Source organism: Sinocyclocheilus rhinocerous, unplaced genomic scaffold (assembly GCF_001515625.1).
Source record: "Sinocyclocheilus rhinocerous isolate Xijiao unplaced genomic scaffold, SAMN03320098_v1.1 scaffold432, whole genome shotgun sequence".
Lineage (NCBI taxonomy): Eukaryota > Metazoa > Chordata > Actinopteri > Cypriniformes > Cyprinidae > Sinocyclocheilus > Sinocyclocheilus rhinocerous.
In genome coordinates this window covers 613,508-641,293 of record NW_015627225.1, presented here as the reverse complement: position 1 = coordinate 641,293, position 27,786 = coordinate 613,508, and the positions used below count along the sequence as shown (strand labels likewise).

The 27,786-nt window shown below is 38.4% G+C and overlaps 3 protein-coding genes across 5 annotated transcripts in view; all 3 read right to left on the bottom strand.

Annotated features, from left to right (window-relative positions):
• The window catches only part of LOC107721318 (chloride intracellular channel protein 4), a 20,403-nt gene extending 8,999 nt beyond the window's left edge, over positions 1-11,404 (bottom strand). The window contains exon 1 of the mRNA XM_016529265.1: positions 11,005-11,404. Coding sequence (XP_016384751.1) covers positions 11,005-11,073 — 69 coding nt within the window. The 5' untranslated portion in view covers positions 11,074-11,404. The remainder of the gene's footprint in view (positions 1-11,004) is intronic.
• Positions 11,405-12,942: 1,538 nt separating this feature from the next.
• On the bottom strand, positions 12,943-23,970 carry LOC107721297 (serine/arginine repetitive matrix protein 1-like). 3 transcript variants are annotated; one of them, XM_016529237.1, is made up of 17 exons: positions 23,894-23,970; positions 23,283-23,372; positions 22,778-22,900; positions 20,103-20,273; positions 19,859-19,953; positions 19,289-19,477; positions 18,883-19,074; positions 18,658-18,774; positions 17,927-18,102; positions 17,656-17,736; positions 17,298-17,384; positions 16,986-17,127; positions 15,941-16,033; positions 15,087-15,848; positions 14,818-15,001; positions 14,399-14,590; positions 12,943-13,716 (listed from the first exon to the last, which is right to left on the bottom strand). In XM_016529237.1, the coding sequence occupies exons 1-17, from the start codon at positions 23,912-23,914 to the stop codon at positions 13,606-13,608; spliced, it is 2,826 nt and encodes a 941-aa protein (XP_016384723.1). In that variant the 5' UTR covers positions 23,915-23,970; the 3' UTR covers positions 12,943-13,605. The 3 variants fall into 3 exon arrangements, with proteins under 3 accessions (XP_016384723.1, XP_016384731.1, XP_016384738.1); XM_016529252.1 differs by having other exon boundaries at positions 13,617-13,709; XM_016529245.1 differs by lacking the exon at positions 17,298-17,384.
• A 580-nt stretch (positions 23,971-24,550) lies between these two features.
• The window catches only part of tdh2 (L-threonine dehydrogenase 2), a 7,190-nt gene continuing 3,954 nt past the window's right edge, over positions 24,551-27,786 (bottom strand). Inside the window, exons 7-9 of the mRNA XM_016529225.1 lie at positions 27,585-27,675; positions 27,159-27,428; positions 24,551-25,653 (exon numbers count right to left, since the gene is read on the bottom strand). Of these exons, the coding sequence (XP_016384711.1) occupies positions 25,508-25,653; positions 27,159-27,428; positions 27,585-27,675 (507 nt within the window). The 3' untranslated portion in view covers positions 24,551-25,507. The remainder of the gene's footprint in view (positions 25,654-27,158; positions 27,429-27,584; positions 27,676-27,786) is intronic.

The following is a 27,786-nucleotide window of genomic DNA, read 5'->3' as shown; positions in this document are numbered from 1 at the left end:
TAATAATAATAATAATATATATATATATATATATATATATACACACACACACATGTATATATTTAAGAAATATATGTAATATATATACACGCCTCAATATTTCTTAAATATATACAGGTGTGTATTTATATAGGCTACATATAAATATACACAGTACACACACATATATTGTGCAAACACAACTTTTATTTTAGATGTGCAAAACACAAACTATTATTTTAGATGTGATTAACTGTAATTAACCGATTTGACAGTCCTACTTAAAAGTTATCAAAAGTGACAATTTATTAAATATTTGCAGAATAAATAAAAGTATAAAAATATAAGATTAATATATTTATATATGCCTCCTTGTTCTCTAAATATTACAGATAATATATCAAAGCATTTCTGAGTGACTGATCACTGAAGTACTGATGCTATTTAATGATGCTAGATTGTGACAGGAAACCAAGAAAATCAAGTCATGGGAAAACTGTTGACTTGTCAATAATCGTTAATCAAGCCTGAGTGACTTATTTTCTGCAAACATCAGAATAGTAGGCTCCTTTTGCTTAAAGACAAAACCATTCAAATTTTAAGGAAGTCGAATAAATTGATAAAGCAGCTACAAATAGAGGTTAGTTTTGGTAATTAGTTTTCTTGCTGCAATACCAGTAATAGCCTGAAGGTTAGCACAGCTGTGGATTCCCCAGGGTGTTTCTGCTCATCTGCTCCATTCATCACAACAGAGGGCAAACTGCCTCTCCTCACACAAACAGGTTTAATAAGAAGACCAATTGTTTGTATTAACGAGGGACACAGAGAGAAAAATTCAGCCATTCAAGTCCCTGCATAATTTTTATTTAAAATAATCTGGATTTAATTATTCACTGGTTATAATCCAACTCCAAGTGCTTTTGAATCAAGCTTTATAAAAGAAGCTTAATTACTGATTACAACACATCTTCATAAGTAGTGAAGCAATAAGACAAGACAAAAGCAGCAGCAGGTGAGCTTTCACAAACTAGAAAGGATTCTTTCCTGTTTACATGTTAAGCCCCCTTCTGTCTTAATTTCTCCCCTTTTTGTTTTTGTACTCCTCCTCTTCTCTCTCACCTCCCCCTCTGTAAGGCCTCAGAGGATGGTGGGGAGGGGAGCAGAATACATTCCAGAAATGTCCGGCATGGGGTGTTGAGTGAGGGTTTTGTTTAGGTTTTGCGACGTCAACTGAGGGCAAGCATTTCCTCTCAGACAGCTGCGCACACGTCCAGGGTTACATTCAAACCTATTTGATCCGACTAAAATAACTCAGCTACACAACACACCACTCACAGCTCAAGATATTGGAACGTCTGTGCTTCATGTTTTTATCAGCCAATTTTGAACAGAACTGATGTTGTCCCCTTAAAATCGGAAGGGTCCAAATGACCTTTGAAAGATGCCCACATTCAAAAATGAACAGCAGCAGTGTGTTTGCATGTCTGTTTTCCATAGATGTTGCCCTCTATACACATCTCTCTATTCAGAGAGGTCTCGCTCTCTCAGATCCATATGGATTACTCCAAACACAAACAGAGCCCTTTTGTTCAACACCTCTTAAAAACACACTGGGTGCATCCAAAAGAAAAGAGGGGAAAAAACAGATGGCAGTCTAAGGAAGTGAAAGACTGGCTGCATACCGTATATGGCAACACCGAAACCTTGAGCAAAAACAGAAAGCTTACTCATATTCCAAAAGAATTACCAACCAAAGACTTGAGAAAGAGTTGAAATGTTTGGTTAAACAGACCGATTTTGTGAATCAGTTCTAAACGCTCAATGTTTTGAATGATGCTAGTGTCAAAAGTTCCTGCATATACATTTTTTCCCTGATTAAATACAATTAAAAACAATTGTTAAAACAATTTACACATGTATATTTCTAAAATAAATTAGTAATATATACATAGACACTATCATTCAAATGTTTGGGGTTGGTAAGTTTTTTTTATGTTTTTGAAAAAAGACGTTAACCACAGATGCATTTATTAACAAAAAAAAATACAGTAAAACAGTAATATTGTGAAATATTTATTACATTTATTTATTGTAATGTAAATTAGCTGTTTTCTATTTTAACATTTTAAAATGTAGTTTATTCCTGCGATGGCAAAGCTGAATTTTCAATAACACTACTCCAGTCTTCACTGTTGCATGATCCTTCAAAAAAATCATTCTAATATGCTGACGTGGTACTGAAGAAACATTTATTGTTATCAATGTTGAAAACACCTGTGCTGCTTAATATTTTTTTTGTACATTATACATTTTTCTGGATTTATTAATTGATGACTTAAAAGTTCACAAGAACAGCATTTATTCAAAATAGATGTAATGGTCACTTAATAAATTGAATGCATGCTATTTTGTCCAGAGAAAAATAATGTATTTTTTAAAGTTTGTAATGATGGTGTGTACTAATATACAAAAATATAGTTATACTAGCCGTTTTTAATCCCTATTTATAACACATTTTCAGAGCAAACACTTTTAATCGGGGTTTGTCTTGAGTATCATCAAGGTTTCCAGATAAAAACGTTGTCCATCATAATGTTCACTGCTAATACGCTTTCGGCTGAACTGTGTCACATTCTCTCTTTCTCAAGCTCAGGTGGATGCGAAGTGTTTTTAATATACTCTGTGACACTGTCAGGGACAGATGAAGGATTTGAACTCCCAAAGGAGAAGCGCACACAGCTACAGCTGTCCAGTGGAGACAGTGAGTCATGGTGCAGTAGCTGCTGAGCATGTCACCGTCTCCATCTGATCTGCGGTCTCTGTGAGTGATCTCATCTCTTCCAGCAAAGCTCTGAAGACGTCACAGAGAGCAACTCAATCTGAATGCATGAAGGTGGAGTCTCTCTCTCTCACACACACACCTCAACACAATCAGACACATTCTTATGGCACAGCACCCACTCCAGCTCTCTCTTTCAGCCCTGCCTTGTTAGGCCACACTGTGAGATTCCCACAGGACAGAGATGTGTGTTGTGTGTGTTTTGTGTGTGTGTGTGTGTCTGGAGGTGGGGCCGAGGGGAAGTGCCCAGCAGACTAAATTTAGAACTCTAAACAGCCAAACTCTTCACAATCACAATGTGCTCATTCTCCAGCCCCTGTGAACGATCTGACCACGATGTTACCTTATATGGAAGTAGGGAAAAAGAGAAAGAATAAGACATACAGACAGAAAGAAGGATTTCCCACTTGAAAGAAACATCAATTTTCCAAATGACGTTCACATCAGTCAATCTATGATGTCATGTATTTCTATGGACTGTATTTAAGACGCAAAGTGGGAAGAATCCTTAAAAAAGAATCCTTAAAAAAAGTATCAATATTTTTGCAAAAATATTAAGCAGCATTTTCAAGATAATAATGTTTCCTATGTACCAAATCTGCATATTAGAATGACTTCTGAAAGACTATGTGACACTGAAGGCTATGCCATGATTTATTTTTCCATTTGATTATTCAATTTCTTGCATTTTCCTTACTACTATAAATAAAGCTATTAAAAATTTAAGGGGGTCTGAATACTTTCCGTACCCACTGTATATATATATATATATATACAGTATATTTATGTGTGTGTGTGTGTGTGTATTTAGCTTGAAATAAGATTTTGGTTATACTGCCCACCCCTTGTGAGAAAATCACTTACTAAATCTATGCAAATAGGATATATCCAGCTTTCAACTCTCAAGATTGTCTGTGGTAATCAAAAGCATCTTTAATTTATATTGAACTTGAAACATGTCTTTAAAACATGATAAAGAGAGCTGAAAGTACTACACTTCAATAACATTTGAAAACACGATTATAATAAGGAAAGCAATTTAGCAAGCAAAAGAAGGGAAGATATGTAGACATTAAAGGGGTCCTATTATGCTCTTTTACAAAGTCTTTGTAGTTTTTGAAAAGTGATTTCTGTTAAATAAAATATCTCCTTTTGAAGTGGACTTTGAGCTTTGTAACTTTGCAGATCTTTTTTTATGCTCAAACAGCAACATTACAGACTAAATAAAGTTGAAAAAGTGAAAAAGCATAATAGTTTAAAATAAATTGTTGGCATTTGAATTCTGCATGTTACCAGATTCCATGCAGACCTCCTAAGTTTGTGCAAACATTCCCAGAACATTCCTCCTAACACAAAAGCAGACCCCAGACTGATGACTCACGGCCACGCTTCCACCCTGTCTTTGGTCAACACTCGCACACTCACATCAATGGACACATGCAGAATCTCACCTACACCACTGGTTACACAATGTTGTACCAGCTGAATAAACAAGTGTTTTTCAAACTAACAAAAAACACGCAGGTCGCTTTGTCCCTGAGATGAGAGCCAATCAGCTGTGATATCTGACAAGACTAAACACATGCAGATAAACAGCAGAATCTAGACAAACCGAGACAAGCATATAGGTTAAGACGGCCACAGTAAAATCACTCCTGCTAGAAGAACCTAGTCAAATTTGCCTAAATTTAACTTTTAAAATGAAATTCAAATGCTGGCTATGCTACAGATGTCATCGTCCAGTGACATTCAATGTTGTGACGGCAATGGCACTTCCACACGATCCCGTTTAAGACCTGTGAGGGAATCAGACAGCGCTGACACAGCTCCATAAGCTCCTGAAATCACACTCATTGGCACATGGCTGCAAAAGGCCGTCACACACAAACAAACTTAACTCATAAGAGACTGTGAGTGTCTCAAAACATTCAAAACAAGAAAAAAATATATATAATGAATAAAACATCCATATGTGCAATGATCATCATGTGTAATGATCTATAATATCTATTTCATTTCTCAAAAAATATAGCTAACTATTTACGGAAGATGCATGCAACTTATGATTAATCCAGTCGAAAATAAACCAGCAATTACAGTCACTTCATTTTCGCTCTTTCTGCATCTTGCCCGAAGCTAAACTCCCTCCACATCCACATCTCCACATCATGCCATGCATAAATAAAATCACAGGTGTGCGGTTTTGTAAATAAGATGAACCCCACAACAAAAGAACATCTAAAAATCATTTGCTATCTTTACCTTCCAAATAAATACTGAACAATAAATATTTAAAAGGGGGTCATAATGTACATGTTTTAGTGGATGATTCTTAAAACCAAATTCTAGGGCTGCAGCATTAATTGATATTGACTGTAATTTTACAGATGTAAAATAAAATACTATTATATAGCAATTATTGTTATTATATAGCCATACTTATATATAAAATTGCTAAACTTTGGCCAAATTGTGCAGCCTTACAAACTAAATTTGCTTTCCTGATAGCATATAAACTCTTTAATATTTAAATCAATATGAATATTTTACATTATTAAATAATTGATATCTCATGTATAATCACAAAGATTCTCATTTAATTTGTGTTGAAGGGAATTCCCGGTAACTAAAGATTTTGCATCAATTATCTGACACACACCTCGTACCTATACAGCAGACAGAATGGACGACTCAAAGGAGGAGCGCCCGACAAACTTTTAATTGGTTTGGAAATAAAAGACATGCCCACATACAAAAAAAACAATACAAGAGGACACAACAGAGCTTCAAACAAAAGAATGAAACTTCACTATGATGGCTCACTACTGAGACGACTGCAATGCCGCTTTCTGGTCAGATATGAGCCTTCCGTGAACGCGACTGGCTGAAGGATGAAGAGAGAGAGGGAAGGAGGGGGTGAAAGAGTTTGAGCATGTCTTTTGTCCTTCAGACGGTTCAGTAAGGACAGATCTCATGCAGTGAAGGCATTTGACTTTGGTGGGACTCCAGAGGCCAAGAATGTGTCCATGTCTGTCTGTTCTAATAATCCTGTGTCACTGTGTGAACATGTAAGAACACAAACTTTCTCCAATCTATAAACAAACACACTGCCTTTTTCTCACAAATCATTTGATGCATTTAAATGTCTGTGTTTATATAAGATCCCATCTTGGCAGCTGATAAAAGACTGAATTGCATATTTAACACTCTGGAATTGGACTGTAAAAAAAAAAACCTGACCGCTACTTTGGGTTAAAAATGGAAGCTGTGAGAGATGAAAGGACACTCTGAGCTGTGCCATAATCCTTCTCAAACGCAAAAGCTCCTCTCCAGGTTTTGACAGACACGCTGCTGTTAACAGCACAATAGGCCTGAGCCTATGAACTCCATATGAATATCAAAAAAGATCAAACTAAATATTTCAAAGGTCAGCATATCCTGTTTTATTGTCAAAGGAGAAAACAGTTCCTTCAAAAATACATGCAAAGCTAAAAAAAAATAAGGCCAAACTATGGCCTTGAATTCATAAGCAGTGATTAAACTATAACTCTGCAGTGAACAATCGCTAACATCAGCTTAAACAAAAATCAAACCACAGACAAAACACTGAAGTCATCTGACTCTGCATGCGGCATAAACAATAATTAATCTAAAGAGCCAATCAAAGCAGAGCAAGGGTTACTGTGGTTGCATCATCAGCACCTGGACTGTGTAAAGCACCTGAGTGCCAGAGTAAACATTACCACTGTCACATGGTGATCTGGCTCACTTTGCAGACCCCGTATGCTCATGGAGGTAGAGGATTGGATCATGAATGATCTATGTATTTTAAAGAAAATGTAAATGACACTTGCCAACGCAAAACTCACACTGCTTGCACCACAATGCTAGCGTGTTATGGGAGGTTACTAAGATGTTTGGGGTAGTTTTAGCACATTGTTATACAGTTGCTGGGTGGTTGCTTACTTGGACAAATCTCTACAAAAGTCTGGTCCCAAAATATGAATCTGTCCCACCTTTAAAGGATCTGCTTGACCATTTTATAGTCTTCCAAGTGAAAACTATAAATCCTCAAGTTGCATGATCTGAGAGGCCTATAGCATAAATGCTGAAGAACAAGTAACATGACATGAACTTGTTTTAATCTCAAACCGCACGTATGAGCAATAGTAATAACAATATTTGCTTTTGCTTTTTTAATGCTTTTGTAAATTTAAGGTTTAAATTAGGGATGCACATATAATAGAATTCAAGAATACAGATAAGAGAATAATACATTGTTTAGGGCTGCACGATAAATCGCCTCGGCTTTCTGACAAGATGCGCGTTAAATATCGCATGCGATTTATCGTGCAGCCCTAATTTTGTTCATTATTTTAATTGTTATGGCAGATAAACCAAAAAACTGTAATAAAAAAACACTTTAAAAGAACTTTTAAAAACTTATATATTTATTTAAATATATACTTCTAGAATGAAAATTTCCTGATAATTTACTCACCCCCATGTCATCCAAGATGTTCATGTCTTTCTTTCTTCAGTCGAAAAGAAATTAAGGTTTTTGAGGAAAACATTATGGGTTTTTCTCAAAATAGTGGACTTCAATGGTGGTTGAAGGTCCAAATTGCAGTTTCAATGCAGCTTCAAAGGGCTCTACACAATCCCAGCCGAAGAATAAGGGTCTTATCTAGCAAAACGATCAGTCATTTTCTAAAGAAAAAATGTATTTATATATGGGATATTTTATATGGGATCGTGTAGAGCCCTTTGAAGCGGTTGGCTACCATTGAAGTCTATTATATGGAGAAAAGTCCTAGAATGTTTTCCTCAAAACTTAATTTCTTTGCTACTTAAGAAAGAAAGGCATGAACATCTTGGATGACGTGGGGGTTAGTAAAAATAAATTATCAGGAAATGTTCATTCTGGAAGTGAACTACTCCTTTAAATATCCAATACTATATATCCAATAATAAAATATACAAAATATCTAGAATTTACTACACTTCTAGATGTTGACTTGAATGGAAGCGTTTCCGTAAAAAAACTAAATAAGCCTAACATCTAATAACCATGAGAACTGCAAATCCTTTCTCTGTCCAAGGCTTCATTACTGCTGCATCATACTCTAGAGAAGTCACATCAATTTAAGAGACGCTGATCCCATTAAAGCTCTGAGGCTGATCTCTCAATCTCAAATCCATTAGAGCACACTGAGGATAAATAGACAACTAAGAGAAACACAAAGGCTTCCAAACCAGCAAGCACTGATCAGATCCAGCCCCACAAGAAGTGTGTTCGGACCCTTTTTGAAATGCACTGTACATCAACACACGCTGCAGTGTGCTTTACTGCGATTAAAGCAAAAATCTGAACGTCCACGTGGTGAAGACGACCAGCAGGTGCGGCTGTACAGAGGGAGGGAGGAAGGGAGATGACTGCATTATCAGCCGCCAGCAGAGGCAAGGTTTGCCTGGTTTCTATGGCAACAAAGGGGCTGGTCCTGCTGTGCGGGAAGAAAAGGTGGAACAAAGATGCATTACATACATGCTGTTAATTATGAATGAGAGAGACATAAAACGACAGAAAGGGAGAGAGAGAGGTCAACATTATCTTTCTGCTGCAGCATGTGTGCACTTTCAAACATATAAACTGAAACTCTTTTTACCCAGGTGCCATAGAAACAAAACACACACAGTGTAAGTGTCACTGCAGCACATCTGATATCAGCAGACTCTGAATGAGAGTGACCTGCGGTCTCTCTTCATGCCGTTCCACATCAAAGCCACAACAGCAGGAGAATTGTTTTACTGCTCATGCACTAATTTTTGATGATGATTCCCTATGTAACGATCAGGCAACACTGCTGTGTGGTCAAGCTGAATCTAAAAATATGACACCAGCAATAAAAGACAATCATTTCCAGAGTATCCCATTCATAAAAACCGCATCACATGAGATCAGTATCACGGAGGATTACAGCATGTTACCACACAAATATCAAGCACTTCATACAGTGTGACTTCACAGCAAGAAACTGCAAAATACTCTTAAAATGGCAACAGGATGGACACTTTATTGTAAAGACCCTATGAAATAAAAATTGGAGTTTTGAGCATTTTTTTTCATTAGCTAGAAGCCATCTAAATGTTAGTATACTTATAAACATTGACAAAATTTACTCAAATGCTCTCTAAAGTGAGCATATCCTTATATTTGTTATAAATATTTATTAAAATATTTAAAACATATACATACATATATATATATATACACACACACACACACACACATTTATTTAAAAATAAAGCATTTTAAATTAAAAAATTGTTTTACTTCAATAAAAAATTACAATTAAACACTATATGTATTTAAAAAGATATCATTATGTTTATTTAAAAATGTCAATATAATAACCTTTTTTAGAAATATTTTTAAAAGGAAATTATTTTCGATATATCCCACCCAAAGCTCAAATACAGTACAGTAAAAATAAAAAATACAGTAAAATAAATGCAATACCGTAAAGAAAACTGCACTCCTCGGATTTCCTGGGGTCTTTAACAATCAATCTGTTAGAAACCAAAGCCCATACTTAAAATATGAGTCTCTTCTAATGTTTTGTAGGGTCACTTCACAACTTCCAAAAAGAGCTGACCTATACATGTGCCTTCTAACGTGACAAACTGCTGTAATGTTCATTGAATTATTAATTACAGTCCATTTAATACAGCAGGGGCATCCTTTAATTAAAGCCTCGGGAAACATATACGCCTGGTCAGCGTTTTCACGTCTGAGATCCAAAGTCCTCTGAGCTTTAATGCACCAGTAGTTTAGTAACCATGCGGGTTAGAGGAGAGCTTGTTGCACGCTTCCAAACAGATCTTAGACTCCAAACATCCACTGCTGGGAGCCCCCTCCTCTTTCTGTAACTCCCTCCCCTCCTCACCCTCCTTTCAGTCTTTCAGGAGTTTTCCCGCTCTGCCGGGCAGAAGGCCTTTGGAGGGAGAGAAAAGAAGAGAAAAGCAAAGGAAAGAAAGAGGACAGCAGAGTTCCAGCAGTGGAGAGGAATTCGAATAATTCCAGTTTGATTACTCAAAGATCCAAGGGAGGACCGGATTCCTTCGCTTCAGTTTATATTGGAAATGACGAAGAGTTTAGTCTTAAGAAGCAAACCAACGACAAATAGATCCTAACACCATCTCTGGTTACAATAAACAGACTGATTCATGTGTGGAGTTAAAATATGAAACTCTGTTATGAAGGCAAAACAATGCCGCAGTAGATAAAGAAATAAAAGGCAGGTTCATCCATTCAAAGGGTATTAAATACAATGTCCTTTCTTAACAGACATAACTCTGGCAGAGCACATTTGAGCTCTTTTGGCTCTGTTCGATGCAAGTGTGGGTTACTCTGTATCCTGGACCGGTGTTGTGCCGAATTCTGCACCCCTGCCAGATTATGCACCCCCTCGTTGAAGTCGCTACCTGATTGCCTAATCCTAACCCCTCCCCCACACCTACTCCTAAAACTACCAATACTAGGGGGTGCATAATTTGGCAGGGTGCAAATTTCGGCACTACACTGGACGGCTTTCCTGCAGTCGGGATTGGGAACTGCAGATGTACATTGTTGTCGGTTTCCCATGAAACCCGCGTGCTTTGTGCATTTGGCTGAGGGAGTAAACTCTAATCCCTTTATTTTTGTTACATATAATCATAAAAATCTAGAAGGAGCAGCACATAGACAGATATTGAGTGATATTGAGAAAACGCCTCCACCCATCTGACATTCACATGGACATAGTGTCATCAATGGCTGAATCGTATCTCTGAAATTGTTAGACATATTAAGGTGGTCGCTTTGACTGTGAATTGTTTACTTATCAAGAGAAAACAGAATTATGACTCAAATTACAACAGAAGCCTGTAGTTTGGGAGGTGTAACGTTAGTGTGAACGATTAGGACTGACAGACTCGGTCACCATTCACTTTCATCACATCTTTTTAACATATATTGAAAGCATAAGGTGACAGAGTGTACCGTTCTCTCTAAAATATCGTTTCTATTCAAAAACGAACATTATTCGTAGAGGTTTGTATGAGTATGATGACAAAATGTTCATTTTGGGGTGCGCTATCTCTTTAATCTTTACTCCAATGATTGGAGTTTTTAGTCAGGCTCTTACCTTCACAAAAAGCTCGATGACGGGTTCGTTATCCCCCTTTACACCGTTCTGAGGTACCGAGAGAGACATCCCCAACTTTTGCCTTTGGACTCGTTCGCAACAACAAACCTCGATTTCTTCACCTTGGCACAAAAAGTTTTCCTTTCACGCCTCCCTCTTTCTCGAGCACAAATATCACTCTGCGGTTTTTCCAAGCGCAACCGAAATGCAGAGTCCGTTAAAATAAATAAAAAATGCCCTTTTGTTTCCACGAGGTCCCGCTGCCTAGAAACACATCACTGAAAAACCCGACAGAGTCCGCTATGTCTCATCTGCTGCGCTCTCAGGATGGCGACGGAGAAGGAGAAAAGCAACTGGAGTATTTAAGGCGGTGATGTCATGCGCAGAGGGAACAGAACGGGCGCGCGCAGAATCGGTATGGACCATCCCGCGTGCACTAGAGAGCTAGCGCTTGCCCATGTTTCATAATACTGCTAATTTGGATAGTAAAGTTATTTTACTTGCATTCTAAGGACAGTACGAGTCATGTTGTACGGCTACTGAAAAAGCGTGTTACGGCACAAAGAAGTCAATCAGTTTCAGTAAGCGAGTTTACCCGTAAATATTCGTTAAATATAATAAAATTTCGTTAAAATTGTAGAATATTTTGGCGGAAAACTGGTTGGCGTGGATTTTTGAATGTTTTGATTCAAGTGATTCGAATCTTGTGTTCACTGGTTTCCTTTTCTGTAAGTTACCATTATACCAGTAGGTGGCGACAATTGACGTTATCATTGAGTAATTGAGAAATTCACTTAGTACACACAGGTAGTACAATTCGAAAACAAAAAATGATACCTGTCAAATTATGTTTTATTACCGTCTACACCAACCCTAAACCTTCCCTCACAGTAATGCAACTACAGTAATTATTGTTGTTCAGCATGAGAAAAATGACCCAATATTGATGTGTAAGAGAAGGGGTAAGATAAATTGTCAGGACACAGGCATGTCTGTTGCACATGGTGTTGCCTTTTATGAGTAATTGCCAAAATCAACTTGCATTAAATTATAAATATAGAACAAAAGAAACAACAAAATGCTACAGATCATAACATATTAATGCAGCGTAAATATAGAAACTAGTACTAGTTCCGGATTAAACTTGTGGTTATCTGATAAACCCAAAAATGTGGTGGGTAAAATAGCAGAGTTTTAAATAATTTTTCTTTTAAACCGAAAAAAAGTTAGACTAATCAAACATACATTGTGAGGGTAATTTGGTTAGCCATGTTTGTACACTCATTTGGCTTCTCAGTTCCTTGTAGAAACACCAAAATAAAAAACAGCAAGTATTTCTGTTAAGGGCTTTGTTATTAACAATGATCTTCCAGCACACTGCACAGAGAAACACAGCTGATCCAGAAACAAAGCTCTCCATCACTTAGTCTGACCTCTAGGGACAGCCATAAAGACAGACCTCATGTTTATCTCTTGAACACCTATGTATTCCCACAGCTGCCTGTGGCCAGTTAGGAAGCAGGTGGCACTATAAAATAACAACCAGGGCATAAACATTGTTGCCTTGGGCTGTTTTTGCAGATCAGTCCTTGTTAACCACACTACACAATAAGAACTCACTGAGCTTTCATTTGTGGCTACTAAAGATTTGTCACTAAGGGTTGCCAAGGTGACGACACAAGTTAACATGTACAGCAGTTGATTATCATATGTAATCACCAGACCTGGAACACCACAGGCTTTCCACAGAACATATGTAAAACAGCCTTGTATGCATCCCAAATGTAATGTATGCAATGCTCTCATACTGGCTGGGTTTCTCATTTAGCCACTTTTGTTTAAAAGGGAATCATCAAATTGCAGATGTAAACATGCAGTTTTTATGCAATTTAAAGAAAAGGATTTGAGACAAAAAAAATTTTTTCATTTTAATGTGACTTTGTTGAAATTACTGCAGGGTTTAACAATTCAAACACAACTTAGGTTACAAAAAATATAAAGCAAAAAATAAGGATGAAAACAGACTTCACTGATTTGTTCTCATGTGCACAGTAGACCTCGAGCACTGCCACAATGCTCAGGTAAACAGAGAGCAGCCTGCTGGATCAGCTCTCTGGGTGTTTTGGTTTATGGATCATGCACACAAGAGAACAAACAGGCTGGGGTCTGCTGTCCACGCAAACAAAACTCTCGTAAAAAGTCCTGCTGAAGTAAAGAGAGAATTCATAGGCTAACTTGTGCATTATTAACTCAAAACTGTAAATAAGCTTTTCAAATTGTTTCATCGTGACCATAAAAGCAACACAGGAATTATGGGGGTGGGGGTCAGGGAATAAAAAAGGGGTTTGTTTTTCGAATAAAGTTGTCGACAGTATTTATGGGGGGAAAGGAGGGCAAATCTGATGAAGAAATTTCAGCTGCTCAATCATTTCCACATAATAAAACTCCTCAGCAATAAACATGCCAAAAAAAATCCAAACAAACAAAAGTCTAGGGTGAATTTTAATAATTTGTACATTCTAAAGCTGAACCAACATCAAACATTTAAAATGCCGAGAGTGGAAGAGAAAGAGGGAAATGTGGGGTGTGATGGATATTTCCTCAGGACTGAGATGATGGGGACATCTGGGCCTTCCTCATTGAGCGGAGAGCTTTCTCACGTAGTTGCTTCTCCAGATCATCCAAACTGTCTTCTACTTCACTCTCTGATTCCTTCAGGAAAGGTAGCATTAATTATGTCTGACTCAGGGATAATATTGTTTCACAATATAGACACCATGTAAAATCTTCTCTCTGAGAGAAGTTCTTCTTGTTAAAGTTGCAGTCAAAGGTCTCCAGTCCATATAGACTACCGTTCAAAGTTTTAGGGTAAGCAAAGTAAAAAAAAATTATAGTTTTACTCAGCAGGAATGCATAAAAATATATCAAAAGTGACAGTAAAGACATCTCTAAATGTTTCAAAAGATTTCTGTAGTATTTTTCAACTATTTCAAATAAATGCTGTTCTTTCTAACCTTCTGCAAAGAACTGTGAGAAAGTATCAGCTTCCACAAAACATTAAGCAAAACTGTTTTCAACATTGATTGGAAATTATTCTTGAGCACCAATTTAGCATATTAGAATTATTTCTGAATCATGTGACACTGAAGACTGAAGTAACAGCCACTGAAAATTCAGCTTTGCCATTACAGGAATTACACTACCGTATTTTTTTTATCAAGTAAACACAGCCTTGGTGAGCATAAGAGACTTTTAAAATACAAACACAAACCCCAAAATATATGAATGGTAGTGTATTAAAAAATATGGTAAATGTGGAGATACATTTATATTACTGGAGAAACCAGACTATTTTATATTGACTGTTCATACAGCTTTAAAAGTGTAACTTCACCTTTTTCTGATCAGAATCTGGCTCTGCTTCCTGTCCGTGTCCTCCTGCCGCCCCTGCACTCTTTTCTTCTCCACTCTTTTCTTCTCCACTCTTCTCCTTTTTCTGTTTCTTATGCTTCTTGTGTTTCTTCTCTTTCTTGTGTTTCTTTTCTTTCTTCTTTTTCTTCTTCTTACTACCTTCTGCATCAGAGTTCTAGAGAACCAACAAATAAATCATCTTGACTTCAAGCAAAACCATTCCATATAAAAAGCAACAACACCATAAGCATCACAGTGATTTTAATACTGTTTTAATACTTTTGGCAGTAGCTTTCCTAAATACAGCTGGATCCATTTAAAAAAACACAAATCTAGTTTAAGAAGCTCTCTGGACTCAAGCAGTCTAGGGGAAGTGAGACTTTTTGGGCAGGTGTGATGTACCTTGTTAGGTGATGGGCTCGGGGAGACGCTGCTGTTCTTTTTGGCAGGTGGAGGTGGAGAACGGCTAGCAGAGCGAGAAGGTGAGACGGAAGCAGGCCGCTTGTGAGCCGTTGGAGCAGGAGGAGGAGAAGCAGATGGTGAATGTGAAACCTGCCTCCTTACTGGCTGGGGGCTCTGAGAATCTCTACAAATTGACAGGAATACATAGTAATTGAGAGATCATCACGCCTGTGTTACACAGATAGAAGGGGCACTATAGAAAAACTTACCTCTGAGATTTGCGTGGCTCTGGTGTGCGGGAGACCCTGCGAATGGGTCTGGTGCTATGAGACGGGGACGTCTGACGTCTTTGTCTCTGTGGGGATGAACCAGAGGGGCCGTATCGGGCTGGAGGACTGGAAGTCACTCGAATGCTGTGGGGAGAAGAACGAGTATCTCTGCCTCTGCCTTGGGCTGCAGGGGGACTTCTACGGTGGCGGGGTGGGGGTGAAGCAGAAGAGGGTGGAGTACGTGTTTTTCCTGGACTACTGCCACGACTCCGTTTCGGGGATCGAGAGGGGCGACGTTTGGCCACAGGAGAAGGCGACCCTCTACGCTTGGCCACGGGTGAGGGAGATCCTCTGCGTTTAGCAACAGGCGAGGGAGATGCTCTGCGTTTGGACACAGGTGAAGGAGACCCTCTATGCTTAGCAATGGGTGAGGGAGATGCTCTGCGCTTCACAACAGGTGAGGGAGACGCTCTGCGTTTGGACACAGATGAAGGAGACCCTCTACGCTTGGACACGGGCGATGGAGACCCTCTGCGTTTTGAAACCGGGGAAGGAGAACCTCTACGTTTTGAAACAGGTGAAGGAGACTCTCTCCTTTTGGACAAAGGTGAAGGAGACCCTCTACGCTTGGACACAGGGGAGGGAGACCTTCTGCGCTTGGGAGGAGACCCTGATGAGCGTCTCTTTTGAGCTGGGGGAGGGGAGGGACTGTATCGGCGCTGGATAGGGGGAGTGAAGCGCCGATGAGGTGGAGATGGAGATCTGCGACAGGAAGGACAGGAGAAAGGGATGAAGAATGAGTCAGTCAAAGAGTCTTCACAACCCAAAACCACAGAAACTTGGTTGGAGTTTACCTGCGTCTTGGGGGAGGAGAGGGTGACCTGCGGCGGCGAACAGGAGAAGGTGAACGATGTCTCCGGCCAGCAGGTGACGGAGAACGTCTCTTTCTGGAAGAAGAGAGAAAGGGAGTCTAAACTGTTCCACAGTAATAAAGAATCTTTCAGTTAAGAGTGAACAACAGGGCTGGGTATGGATTCTGATTCACAAGGCCAAATTTGATTCAATTTAATTCAGTTCAGTTATAGCCTCAGATTTAATTTCACAGGTCTTATAATTCAACCAAAAATTTTAATTCTGTCAATTTACTCAACTACATGTCAGTCAAAACCCATATAACTTTCCTTTATTTTCAAAACACAAAATATGTTTAACGAAACCCAAGCAAACCAGTGAGGTTTCTCACATATGATGCAAGCATGTTTGAGCTTCTGCAAAAAGCAAAGAGGTTTGTTCATGTGTGACAAGCAAATCATGGATTACTTTTACAATCTCATCAAAGTTGTCAAACAGTTTGGATGAATAGACTTTCAATTGAGGCACAGAAATCAGGTTTTACTAAAAATATTTTCATGTGTGTTTTTTTTTTAAATAAATGAAAGTTTTACAAGTCTTGAACGACATTAGTGCGTGTAACGACAGAATTGACATATCTTTAAATGGACTGGTTCCCTAGAGTCAGTCAGAGTAGACTGGTTGCACTGCATAATTTTGATTCCCTAAATTAAATTTAATTTCATAGTCATTTGTTCATAAAACTGTATTGCTCGTGCTGTATGTTTATAGCAAGAATTCCAACTCAGTAGAAAGATGCAGTTTCCTGCCATTATTTTTTTAACTTAGGCTTTTTTTTTTTTATCACATTCAATCTGAATTGAAAAACGGTGGCACTAAGTACGCATCTTCAGGAATCAATAGCAATTAAAATTCAAGCAATTCATCTGAAAAATCAATTTACTATCCTAAAGTGAACAAAGCATCTGAGTAGTGACCTTAGAAGGTTAACTTGCTTACATTTTCAAATGAAAATGTAAAGTAAATGCAAATATTGTTGATTTTCACCTTGGGGATGCATCTCTGTGCCTTCTCCGTGGCGATGCAGGTGAATGGCTCCGCCGCCTTCTGATTTCTCCATTCCTGGTACCTGCCCCCCTATTCTGTCTCCTCGGACCTTCATCTTCAGAGGAAGAGGATGAACCCGAGTCTGTAAGCAAACCGACATGGTTATCAGTACTAAATCGAACATCTACTAGCATAAATCTCCCACAACCAACATCATTAATTATTGCAAGCACAGGTGTGAGAGGAAGAGAGAGAGAGAAGGGAAGTGAGGACAAACGAGTGTGATGGAGCATTAAAAAAAATAGTGGTAACCTGAAGAGGACTGCTGATTCTGTCTGCGATCCTGACGTCGCTGCTGGACAGAATCGCCTGTTGACCCTTTGCCCACCTTCTCCTCCTCTGAAACGCAAAGCAGTGGAGTCCTTCAGTGCCCAAGAAACAGCCATGTGCCCACCATCACACACCCATGATCATCAAAAACATACAGTGACACACACAAACCCATAACATGCACCCTCCCCTCATCTTTGTAATTAACAGAAGAGACTCATGAAACACGAGCTGCAGAATCCATAACATCAGTTCATGTTATTTCAACACAATCTGCAAGTCTTTTCACGTAAACCTTTCTGACATGCACACAAAACCATGTTGAAGAACCAAATCTCACCGGACTCTGATGCATCAGACCGCCTGGGTTTAGGAGAAGGAGAGCGAGAGTCATTTCTTCCACCAGGCCTGTGCTTCACAGCTGAAATTTTTTAGATGCGTTATAGTCAGAATCATTTAACGGCTTAATATCCTACAAGCAACATAGCATTGATGAGGAACAATTTCTGATTTACACAAATAATCAACTATAATCTGAAGTAAATTTATTTTAAAATCACATTTAAGTCATTTCAAATTGCAAATAACAAAACTGAGTTTAAGGATGCAACCTGAAGGGCTGGTGTCTGGTCCTGAAGGACTACGACCTCGTCTTCTGGAAGGGCTGGAGGGGTCAGAGCGACGTGGAAGTTTTCTGGGCGGGGTAGCTGACCCACGTTTCCCTGCTCTCTTATGGGGTGACCGAGAGGAGGAACTACCAGAGGAGGACCGGGAGCGAGAGCGCCGCCTGGTGGACAAACAAGTTCAGGTAAACACCAAAGTTGACCTACTAACTTTTAGAAGTTCATGTGAAGACAAGACTGTATCTAGTAATAAAGTTGAGTAAAAAGGCATGAGAACATTTACAAAACTCAATGACACATCAGTGTGGCTTTACAACACCGTTCAAAAGTTTAAATATTTTTGGAAGACTTATGCTCACCCAAAGTGGATTTATTTGATCAAAAATGTTATGAAATGTTATGTATGAAACAATTACAATTTTAAAATTAGTTTTCATTTAGATATTTTGAAATGTTATTTATTCCTATGATGAAAAATCTTAATTTTCAGCATCCATTACTCCAATATTCAGTGTCTTATGCTGTGCTGCTTAATATTTTTGTGGAAACCGTGATAATTTTTTCAAGATTCTTTGTTTAATAGAAAGTTCAAAAGAACAGCATTTATATGAAATATAAATTTTGTAGCACTATAGTTAAATCTTAATTGTCAATTTAATGCATCCTAGGTGATTAAAAGTATTTCTTTCTATTTAAAAACAAACAAAAAAAACACTGACCTGTGGGCAGGTGAACGGCTACGTCTATGCCTAGAGGGTGGTTGACGTCTAGGAGGGCTCCTACGTCTTGGAGAGATTCGCCTCCTGGGACTAGTTCTGCGACGCGGAGAGAACGACCTAGAGGCAGAGACATTAGCTTAAACCCTAGTTCAATCACATTAGCAGGTAAACAAAAGGATCTAGGAAAAGAAATCACATGGCTTCACCATCAGAGACAAGACTTACCTAGAGCGGGATCGAGGTCGTCTACGAGAGCGAGGTGAACGAGAGCGGTGACGTGGGCGATCTCTACGTCCATCCTTCTCTCTGTCCCTGTCTCTGGGTTTGGGCCTGTCTTCCAATTTGGACGTTTTATCTGGAGATGACTCTTTCACAGCCTCAGACACGGAGTCCGGCTTCATGTCACCCACAAGATCACTGACAGGTAGAACGGAGAAAAAAATGTCAGTCTAAAAATTCATCCTGCAGAAAGGCAATTTTATGCACTATTTTAGTCAAATAAAGTCACTCAAGACGGAACTTGCATAAATGAACATTTTAGATTCATATGCAAAGTCCTTTTTTGTCAAAGACAGCTTGAAGGACTAATATATTAGGATGCCGTAGTGCAATGTCAGGTCTCCACAGTTACCTAGTAGAGGAAGCCTCCTGAACGAGCGGCTCTGGTTTGGAGCTCTCTGATTGGTCCGGTTCTTGCTTTGGTTCTTCTTTATGATTGGGCGGACTGGAAGGAGGCGAGGCAGCCGGGCTCGGTTTTCGGCGAGGAGATCGAGAGGGACTGGACTTACGGTCACGCTTCACAGGCGAGCGGGACTTCCTCCTGGGAACAAAAATGAATTGAGAAAAAAAAAAACAGCAGTTAAGCACAAGGCTAATTTACAATATTATCCATTATTTACACTGACAATTGATTAAAGTCACTGTAAAAACGAAAATTGACAATTTTATTGTTATTTTGCAATGTTATATTTTTATAGAATACTGCAGGCAGTGTTTATTACAGATGATTTATCTGTGTGCATTTTTTTTTTAATTCATGCGTTCTCGTAATCTTTAATAAAAACTTAACAGGTTGCAGAAATTAGCAAATGATTGGATTGTTGTCAACTCCAGATGGACAAAATCAAGTCCCAACCTATATTTTTTTTCATGTTCAAGAAGTTTCATGCTGACTGGCAGCAAAAAGAAATCCAAAACCAACCTTTTAGGGCTTTTTGACTGAGCTCTTTCTTTGCTCTCCTTCTCTCTTTTATCTTCATCTATTTTTTTCAGAGAGGCAAGTTTCTCCTGTTCGATCTGAACATTAAAGAGAAGAAAAACTGTTAAACACTCAACTTGATGAGTTTACAAACATGCTGTACACATACAGTCATACAAACACAAACTCAATCACAGCCCAACCAATAAAACTGTGATGATGCGAGTTCGCAACTTCTCTACATCACCTGTCTCTGTTTGATCTCCTCTTTCTTCTGCTCCAGGAAGGCAGATGGGATACCAGCGATGTTCTCCTGGGCGCTTAGTAACAGCGGCCAGAGGTCCTTCATGAACTCCCGAGCATTCTTCCCATTCAGAAACCCGGTCAAATTAATCTGCATCATCTTCCCATCAGGATTCTGCAACACAAACAGCAGGGAGAAAGAGAGAGGGGAGGAAACCAAGCAGTTAATACTGACACGGAACCAGAGTGCTGATCTCTGAAAGTCTACCTATACCTTCCCTTCCTGAACATAAGTAAACAGCTGCTTTTCAACAAGAGCCCAGTACCTGTGGGCCTCAAAAATGTCTCTAAAACCAACAGCCACAGCTGAATGTAATTTTTACTAATAAACCAATTGTATAAAAGCAACAAAAAACACTTCTAAAATGAATAAACTGCCTTTGAGCATGCATTACAAGTTTACATGTTATCATCTGAACTGAGATGTACCCTCCCAGTTCACATTCTCTCGTCAAGGAGCAATAAGACCCTCCCCCACCACTAGGGCTGTCTCTTCCTGTGCAATATCAAACTCCTGAGAGATAGAAACATTAAAGTCCACAAACAGAGTGCATCAAAATCCCACAAAGCAAGAACAGTCCAGTTGTCTTCAGTGTGAGTGGCGCAGGCTCTGTGGGCCGGGGGGGCAGAGAAAGGCACTCCATTGGCTGGCCTCCGCCTCACTACTGCATCACACTCAATCACCTTGAGTTTAATGCTATATCATTTATCTAAATTGCAAGAGACGAACAAGCAATAATGAGTACACAAGGCATGGAAAACGCTTTATTTACAACAAATGAAGAGGAAAATAAACCTATGAGATCCATGTGCTAAGACAGGTTTGCTGAATCATGCTCCTAAAGATGTACAGCACACCAGTGTTTAGTCATAAGAATAGGGTTGGACCTAAATGTTGCAATAAAGTAGATCTCCAAGAGCAGGACTGAGCACCCGCTGTACTAAAATGAGTTAAACGAATGTTTCTGGTTCAATACAAGTAAAGCTCCAATGACAGCATCTGTGGAATAACTGAAGTATTTTTAACGCCAAGAACCCAAAATTATGATTCGCTATTCAATATTTTCATTCATATGGACCCATTTATACTGTGTGATTATAAAAGAGAAGCATTTTTTTTCACTTTACACCATTACTGCAAATTACTCAAAAAAAAATTTGACTAAGTATATTTTATTTCTAACCGGTATTAAATAAAAACAAACAGAAGAGGAACATTTTTAATTTCTTTCAAATTTATTTCTATAGCAATTTTCACAAATTTTAGATATATTTTTGTAAACCCTAGAACAGTGGTTCTCAACCATTTTGAGTCACTGTCACCGAGATATTTCCTCTGGTATTTCTGTTGAAATTACGACAATGCTGCTTGTTTTCAAACTTTGGAGTGTTTACATATTCAATTAATTAAACATGATTGATTTTGTGATTCTATAAGATGCAAAATTCTAAATGTTTTTCTTAAAAAATATATATATTGGGGAGACAGAGATTTTGGTCATTTTTAAAAAGACATAATAATTTTAAGCCATCCTGTAATTATTCTGAGGAAACTGATATTATTTCACAAACGCTGTTGATCAAACTTATCCAGTACTGATCCTGAAGCATTCCTTTAAGATATTGTATGGCTATGACATTACAAAAACTGAAAGCACCTCTTTAAGTTTAAGGAAAAACCTTTATGTATCATTAATAGGAGCAAATACCTCTCTGGAATCCAATCGAAAGCTTCCTGAAAATCAAATCTTTAGAGACTAAAACATTGACTAATAAACAGAGCTTAGCTAAACTAATGAAAACGCAAAATGTCATGTCTCGCGTTGTTTTTTTGTTTCATATTGCGCAAATGCACAAACATACAAGAAACCAATGTATTGTTTTATAACTGATAGTGGAGCTATTCACCGAGACTGAGAATAACACGTATTGACTAATTAATTATATTTAAATAAAATGGGCATCTAGCACTAGTGTCGTACTGTGCTATCGTTTCACATGCAATGTTATGTTTTTCGTTTTTATTCTTTAATGGTTGTATGTCATATTCAAAAAAGGTAATCAGGCCTTTGGGTTTAAGATGTACTGCTAAACTTTGACTCTGAAACAGAAAGGCACAAATGATAAAGCTGAAATGACTACCACTGGCACAATGTCAAGCCCTGCTTATAACTCACCTCAAAAAATAAAGCTCATCATCAAGGGAGAGTTGGATTCAGAGACACTTTGGGCTCAGGTGAGATCTAATTAGGAGTTGGTGCTATACTTCAGATGCAAGGAATAAGATCCATATTGGTTCAGGCCTTTTAAATCATAAATCACATCAACATTAGAACATTGCTGTTCAGGAGGAACGGTGTCACAAATCATATCTTCAGAGAGAGAGAATATCATTTTTACCCGCTTTTCTGTCTTTTTAAAACCAGACAGACACTTAAAGACAGTGATGTTAGATGTTTTCTGCTGTTACATCTACGCATGGCAAATGTTTCAAATAACTGTCAGCAGTTATTCACTGAACTTCAAACCTTCTCTCATCCTCCCAAAGAACAAAACACATCTAATATATAACTGCAGCATGTGTGAAAAGACAACGGGAAGAGCAGAGCGGCCGTCTACCTTTTCCTCCAGCTGGTTGAAGACAAATTCGATGACGACATCATCCTCAAAGCCAAGGATCTCCGTCACTCGCTGGGTTATCCAGGGCTTCACGACTTCCAGGTTGACCTTGGTCATATCCACCTAATAACGAATCAGAAAACAATCTTGAAACAATCATGAGAACAGGATTTTCTATATATATATATATATATATATGCAGGTAACTTATAGGTCAACCTTAATTTGGTTTCAAAAAATGTTTTGGTGTCACATGCTCCTTCAAAAACTATTATCATCAATTCTGAAAAGAGTTGTGCTACTTAAAATTATATTTGGAAACTGTGATATTTTTTCTTGAATTCTTCTAGGAATCTTTGATGAATAGAACAGCATTCTTACACGGTTGAACTTACCATTTATTGTAAATCTAGGGAACCACAATATGCAATACGTTTATGGTAACAAGGTGTTATGAACACACTTGCAAAAAAAACAAACAAACACGTATTTCCATATTTTCTACCTTCTTCTCCAGACATTCTGCAAACTTCAGTTGCTTCAACAGCTTCTTGTGTTTGTTGCTGAAGCGGTTATCCTGCTCCGCACTAGTGCCCTGAAATAAGAATTCATAATTAAAACACAATATATGATATAACTTCATATTTTCAGTATCTGAAGTGAATATACAATTTGGAGTATGAGACTGAAAATAAACTGAATTATTTCACCATTAGAGTAGGATATTGACATGTATACAAACACACACATACGATTACGCAGTATAAGAAGAGCATGGGATTTGTCCGTCTGGGTTACGGTTTCAGTCTGTATTTTCATTTAACTACGCTAACCAGAGCACAGCTGACTGTATAATGTTACAGTGGATTTTGGCTGTAAGAATAAGGGCGATAATATGAAATTCAACGCGCTGGGTTCCTTAAATCTGTTGTTCCTGTTTAATCTGTTGAGTATTGTCTGGTTCTCTCACGCAGCCGCCATTACAGCCACACGCCAATGAACACAACAAATACAGCCTTAAAATAACCAACTAATCAACCAGCTGACAAATAACACATGCAAAACAACATATTCGACAATTATAGTACGAGAGTTGTAAAAGAATATAAGACTTACGCGGAAAAACCCCGCGTCCATTTCTATCGTGTGTCAATATGGCACGATGTCCCACAGTCCACTGCGCCGGGGGAGCTTTTACCTCACTTCCGGTGCCTGTTCAAATCGATTTAATACTACCTTGATTGATTTTTGTTTTTATTTTTAATTTAGTGTCATAATGTTTTATAATATGGTGAATTTATCATGAAAATGAAATATTAAACAAATTTTATTTCATGTTATTTTTGTTAGAGTTTATTATTTGTGACTACTGCAGAGGTCACAATGAACAAAGACATACATAAACTGTTTGCTGTATTAAAGCCATTTATTTGACATACACTGCAATTTTCCACCAGTTCTTAATGAGATAAGTTAACAACTTTTGAGGTTAAATAATAACTGAAAATTAAGGCAGTTTCAACTTTTAACACGGAAATCACACATGCTTTTGGAAGAAAGGTGAGTAATTCTATATATAGTCTTAAATAGGTCATTTTTATTTGTCTGCACAAGTAGCCTATACAGAAGGCAGACTAAGGCGATCTCGGACCGATTGTTTTGGCGCGGATCCGGGCGCGATTGCCGTGTTCACATATGCCCAAACGAACCGAGCTAGGGGGGGAAACGCGCCAGGTTCCGAAACAACAGGCCATGTGTGAAAGCACCCTAAGACTTTCAGACAGGCCAAAGCCAAAGAACACCCTCTTTACTATTGCAAGGCCGCTTTGGGTGTTTTATCCAGTAGTTCTGCTCTTCTGAGTTAACAAAAAATGTGTTAAAAAAAACTCTTCACAGTATATTATAATACATCAGCAATGCTGAGCGATTAAGTACTTAATTCACACCACCACACTATGCATTGTGAACCCAGAGTCATTTGATAACTGACCCTAAATAAAAAAAAAAAGCCAATACAGACAAAAGTGGGTTTAACAGAACCCAAAATTCAGGCAACTGTGATTTCCTCAGCCATAGCAGTTGGAAAAAAGGCAGTCTTTTGATTCACACTAAAGGTAGTAGTGGTTTAAAGTATTTTCTGCCCATGGCTGTGCTCAAACTGAGACACTTCCTCTTGTACACAATACATGGAGTAGTCTAGACTAGAGCACAGAGCGAGGTGTCTAGTGGTCCTTACTGTATTTGTAGAAATGGAGCATTTGTGGGGTCAAAATCCAACCCCTCCCAAACAGAATGTCATGATTGGTTAAGATTAGGAAAGCAGAGTTTTAATTATAACATCAGATCATTGAAGTTTGGGCCAGCCAGAATTTTTATTTTAATATAGTGTATGATGTCTCTAAAATAATTAAATTGGACAGTTTCATCTCTAATGTGTGCAATGATATTATTATTATTATTATTATTATTATACTGTATTCATCAGAATTTTGTTGTTTCCTTGTTTTCCCCTGTCCCATGACAGCTTAAAAACTATGTAAGAACAGATCACAGAGAAGAAAGACAGAGTCTCCTGAGCGGTGAGAGAATGTGAGTTTTCACTGTTGGTTAACATGTTTTCTTCACAAGCATACATATTTAGAGAACTGTCAGTGTCAGCAGTCAGTGTCAGAATTTGGAAATGTACTGGAAAGGTGCTGGTGATCTGTGTATCAGTCCCTGAGAAACTTGCTAGCTGACAGGTAGTCCTGCATTGGTTCTTTTTTCACGGATGGAGGCCAGCATGTCTGTGACCAGCTCTGACAGGCCGTACGCAGGCTTCCAGCCCCAGTCCTGACGTGCGTTAGAGTCATCAAACCGCACTGGCCAGCTGTCCGCTACAGAGTGAACAATATATTTTATGAACATTTGGATCATTGCAAAAATGTTTTTTTTTCATTATACAAGAAAAACACACACTGATAGACAATGACCAAGATGGACATTGTTTCTACAATCAAACAAGTACATTAATATTAAAGGAATAGTTCACCCAAAAATGAAAATTTGCTGAAAATGTATTCAGCCCCGGGCCATCCAAGATGTAGATGAGTTTGTTTGTTCAGTGGAACTGATTTGGAGAAATTTAGCATTACATCACTTGCTCAGCAATGAATCCTCTGCAGTGAATGGGTACCGTCAGAATAAGTTCAAACAAATAAAAACATCACAATAATCCATACAACTCCAGTCCATCAATTATTGTCTTGTGAAGCGAAAAGCTCATCTGAATCAGGAGAGAAATATGCACAGATCAGCACTGTTTACAAGCAAAAACAGTCCAAAACATATGTGAGAGGACAACAGGGGATAGACTTGTTTCACTGGAGGAACCATTATTACGGATTATGAACTCATATTTTGGTCAGAAGCAACGGTTTAAAGTTAATGCTTTATGATGGTGTAGCGTCTGGACCAATCAGACACAATTTTTTTTGTTATGTAATCCTACCATGTTTAGTATCTATGAATTCGTCTTCTGATGATCTAAACGAGCGTGTATATTATATGTTGGTACATAGGCAATATATTAGTGTTCTAAGAATCTTTAGTAATTTTGATTCGAGTTCCATATGCAAATGACCATGCTCTCACACAAAGGGTCATAAAACTCCCCAGTATTTCCAACCTCCCGCTTGGAATTTCAGCCTTTCTCATTGGACAAGCCCATCCTGAGAGGTGTGAATCTTCTCAGACCATAAAAGGCTCACGCACAGTTCCGCCCATGTTATGCTAGTTGTTTTCTTCTGCTAAGTCTTCTGCTAAAACCTTCTGATCGCGGGCCGTGTAGAGAACCTGAGCTGGTGCGGGCGTGCCCGGTGGGCTCCAACACATAGCCAGTTCAGTCTGAAGTACAGTAAGAAAGTTATTTTCCTTAACCAGGAAATGAACGTTCTTAGAATTGACAGACAGTTGACACTGAGAGGTCAAGTAAATACTTACAGCAGATCTAAATATTTATTATTAATTATAACTAGTTATAATTAATTATTCATATTTCCCCTTTGAGCTGATTCGCTACAATGGATATGTTTCTTAAAAACACAGCTTTTCGCTTCACAAGACTTTAATTGATAGACTGGAGTCGTGTGGATTATTGTGATGTTTTTATCAGCTGTTTAAACTCTCATTTTGACGGTACCCATTCACTGCAGAGGATCTATTGGTGAGTAAGTGATGGTAAATCTCTCCAAATATGTTCCAATGAACAAACAAACTCATCTATATCTTGGATGGCCTGAGGGTGAGTAACTTTTTTAGAATTTTTTCTTTTATGTCGAAATATTCCAAATGATTTAAGACTTTTTCAAAAGGTCATTCTTTCTTTCACTGCTGTTCTTACCAATAGTCTGCCGAATGGTATCAGGATTGTACGTGACCCTCAGGTGGGGCAGGTGTTTGCGAATCTCTTCTGCCACTTCTTCAGGTTTGAAGCTCATGGCTGCGATGTTGTAAGTACGCAGGGAAAGTTGGCTTTCCGGGGCCTGCATGAACTCAATGGTGGCCCTGTGACAATCAGAAATGTGCATCATGGGAAGCCGAGTGTTGGAGCGCAAGTAACATTCATGGTGGCCGGTGCTGAGGGCATCATGAAATATCTGGACAGCATAATCTGAGGAAAAGAGGACATATACAATTAAATAGGTCAGCTGTTGTTTACTGCAAAGAAATGACAAAGCTATGAATGAGTGGGTGAATGCAGGTGTGTGTCTTTTTGTACAACTAAAGATTGTGTCTGTAAGTGAGGAAATGCAGAGTGGCTGGTTACCAGTAGTGCCTCCTCCTGGCTTGGTGTGGGCAGAAACGACTCCTGGGTATCGCAAGCATCGGAAATCCAGGCCATATTTATGGTGGAGATACTGATCCAATCAGAAAAGAGTTAGCATTAAGTTGGCATTTCGTAATTACATATCATGTAATAAATTAATAAAGTGTGTGTGTGTATGTATGTATATACAGTATATATATAT

Bases quoted from the DNA above. Each gene is read 5' to 3' on its own strand.
- LOC107721297 (XM_016529237.1), bottom strand. From the start codon at position 23,914: ATGGACGCGGGGTTTTTCCGC. The intron at 16,034-16,985 runs GTGAAAATCAAC...CTCTTCTTCCAG, and splicing joins CACAGAGATGCATCCCCAAG to AAAGAGACGTTCTCCGTCAC. The intron at 15,002-15,086 runs GTAAGTTTTTCT...GTCAATTTGTAG, and splicing joins GAGCCACGCAAATCTCAGAG to AGATTCTCAGAGCCCCCAGC.